Source organism: Mizuhopecten yessoensis, unplaced genomic scaffold (genome assembly GCF_002113885.1).
Source record: "Mizuhopecten yessoensis strain PY_sf001 unplaced genomic scaffold, ASM211388v2 scaffold7157, whole genome shotgun sequence".
Taxonomy (NCBI): Eukaryota; Metazoa; Mollusca; class Bivalvia; order Pectinida; family Pectinidae; genus Mizuhopecten; species Mizuhopecten yessoensis.
In genome coordinates this window covers 4,143-5,150 of record NW_018406909.1, presented here as the reverse complement: position 1 = coordinate 5,150, position 1,008 = coordinate 4,143, and the positions used below count along the sequence as shown (strand labels likewise).

Genomic DNA, 1,008 nt, shown 5'->3' with positions numbered 1-1,008 from the left:
ATACCCTTGGTCTTATATACAATTTGACAGCCTACCTAGAGATTTCGACCCATACCCTTGGTCTTATATACAATTTGACAGCCTACCTAGAGATTTCGACCCATACCCTTGGTCTTATATACAATTTGACAGCCTACCTAGATATTTCGACCCATACCCTTGGTCTTATATACAACGTGAGAGCCTACCTAAAGATTTCGACCCATACCCTTGGTATTATGTACACCGTGAGAGCCTACCTAGAGATTTCGACCTATACCCTTGGTCTTATATACAACGTGACAGCCTACCTAGAGATTTCGACCCATACCCTTGGTCTTATGTACAACGTACAATTTGACAGCCTACCTATAAGGATTTTAGACCCATACCTTTGTTTTTGTATTGAGATTTCAACCTATACCCTTGTTTTTGTCTACAATCTTACAGCTTGGCGAGAGGTTCTAACCCATAACTTGAGATGTGTATCTTGCTAAACAAAACGAAATGTTGCAATTCACCAATTGTTGTCTTTCGACTTTTTAGTAAATACATATCTGATACGCTGTATGTATTACATTAAATGAACACAGCTTACTTAGAGTTTTCTTTCTTTATCACATATTCCATTATTCCGGCTTGCGGTCTCGTTCCTGATTTCCACCAGTCAGTGAGCAGATTTCTGTTTTGTTCGGCGTAGTCACTGAGGTAGATTTCATCGACATGTCGACTTGAGCTGATAACTGAGTGAACAGTAGGACCGGTACCAACATCCAGCAGCCGACCCCCAGTGATGTGTACTTCATGGAAAATACCGGGATATCATGTCACAAAAATCTGAATATTCATGGACAACACACATAGAATTTATTGTTTATAGACATAACAACTATTAACTAATAAACCACAGGTGTTACTAGAAATTGTTAGCTATTGCTATTTTGCGACACCTTTTTGGACAGTTTTAAAATAATACGGTTCAAATTTCGTCGATCGAATTAAGGTACCACTTGATTCTACCACAATAAA

General features: G+C 38.6%; 1 protein-coding gene across 1 annotated transcript in view; it reads right to left on the bottom strand.

Annotated features, from left to right (window-relative positions):
• LOC110453188 (nicotinamide N-methyltransferase-like) overlaps positions 1 to 792 on the bottom strand; it is a gene marked incomplete at its 5' end in the record, with an annotated part of 11,248 nt that extends 10,456 nt beyond the window's left edge. The window contains one exon of the mRNA XM_021502039.1: positions 578 to 792. Coding sequence (XP_021357714.1) covers positions 578 to 792 — 215 coding nt within the window. The remainder of the gene's footprint in view (positions 1 to 577) is intronic.
• Between the last annotated feature and the right edge of the window lie 216 nt (positions 793 to 1,008).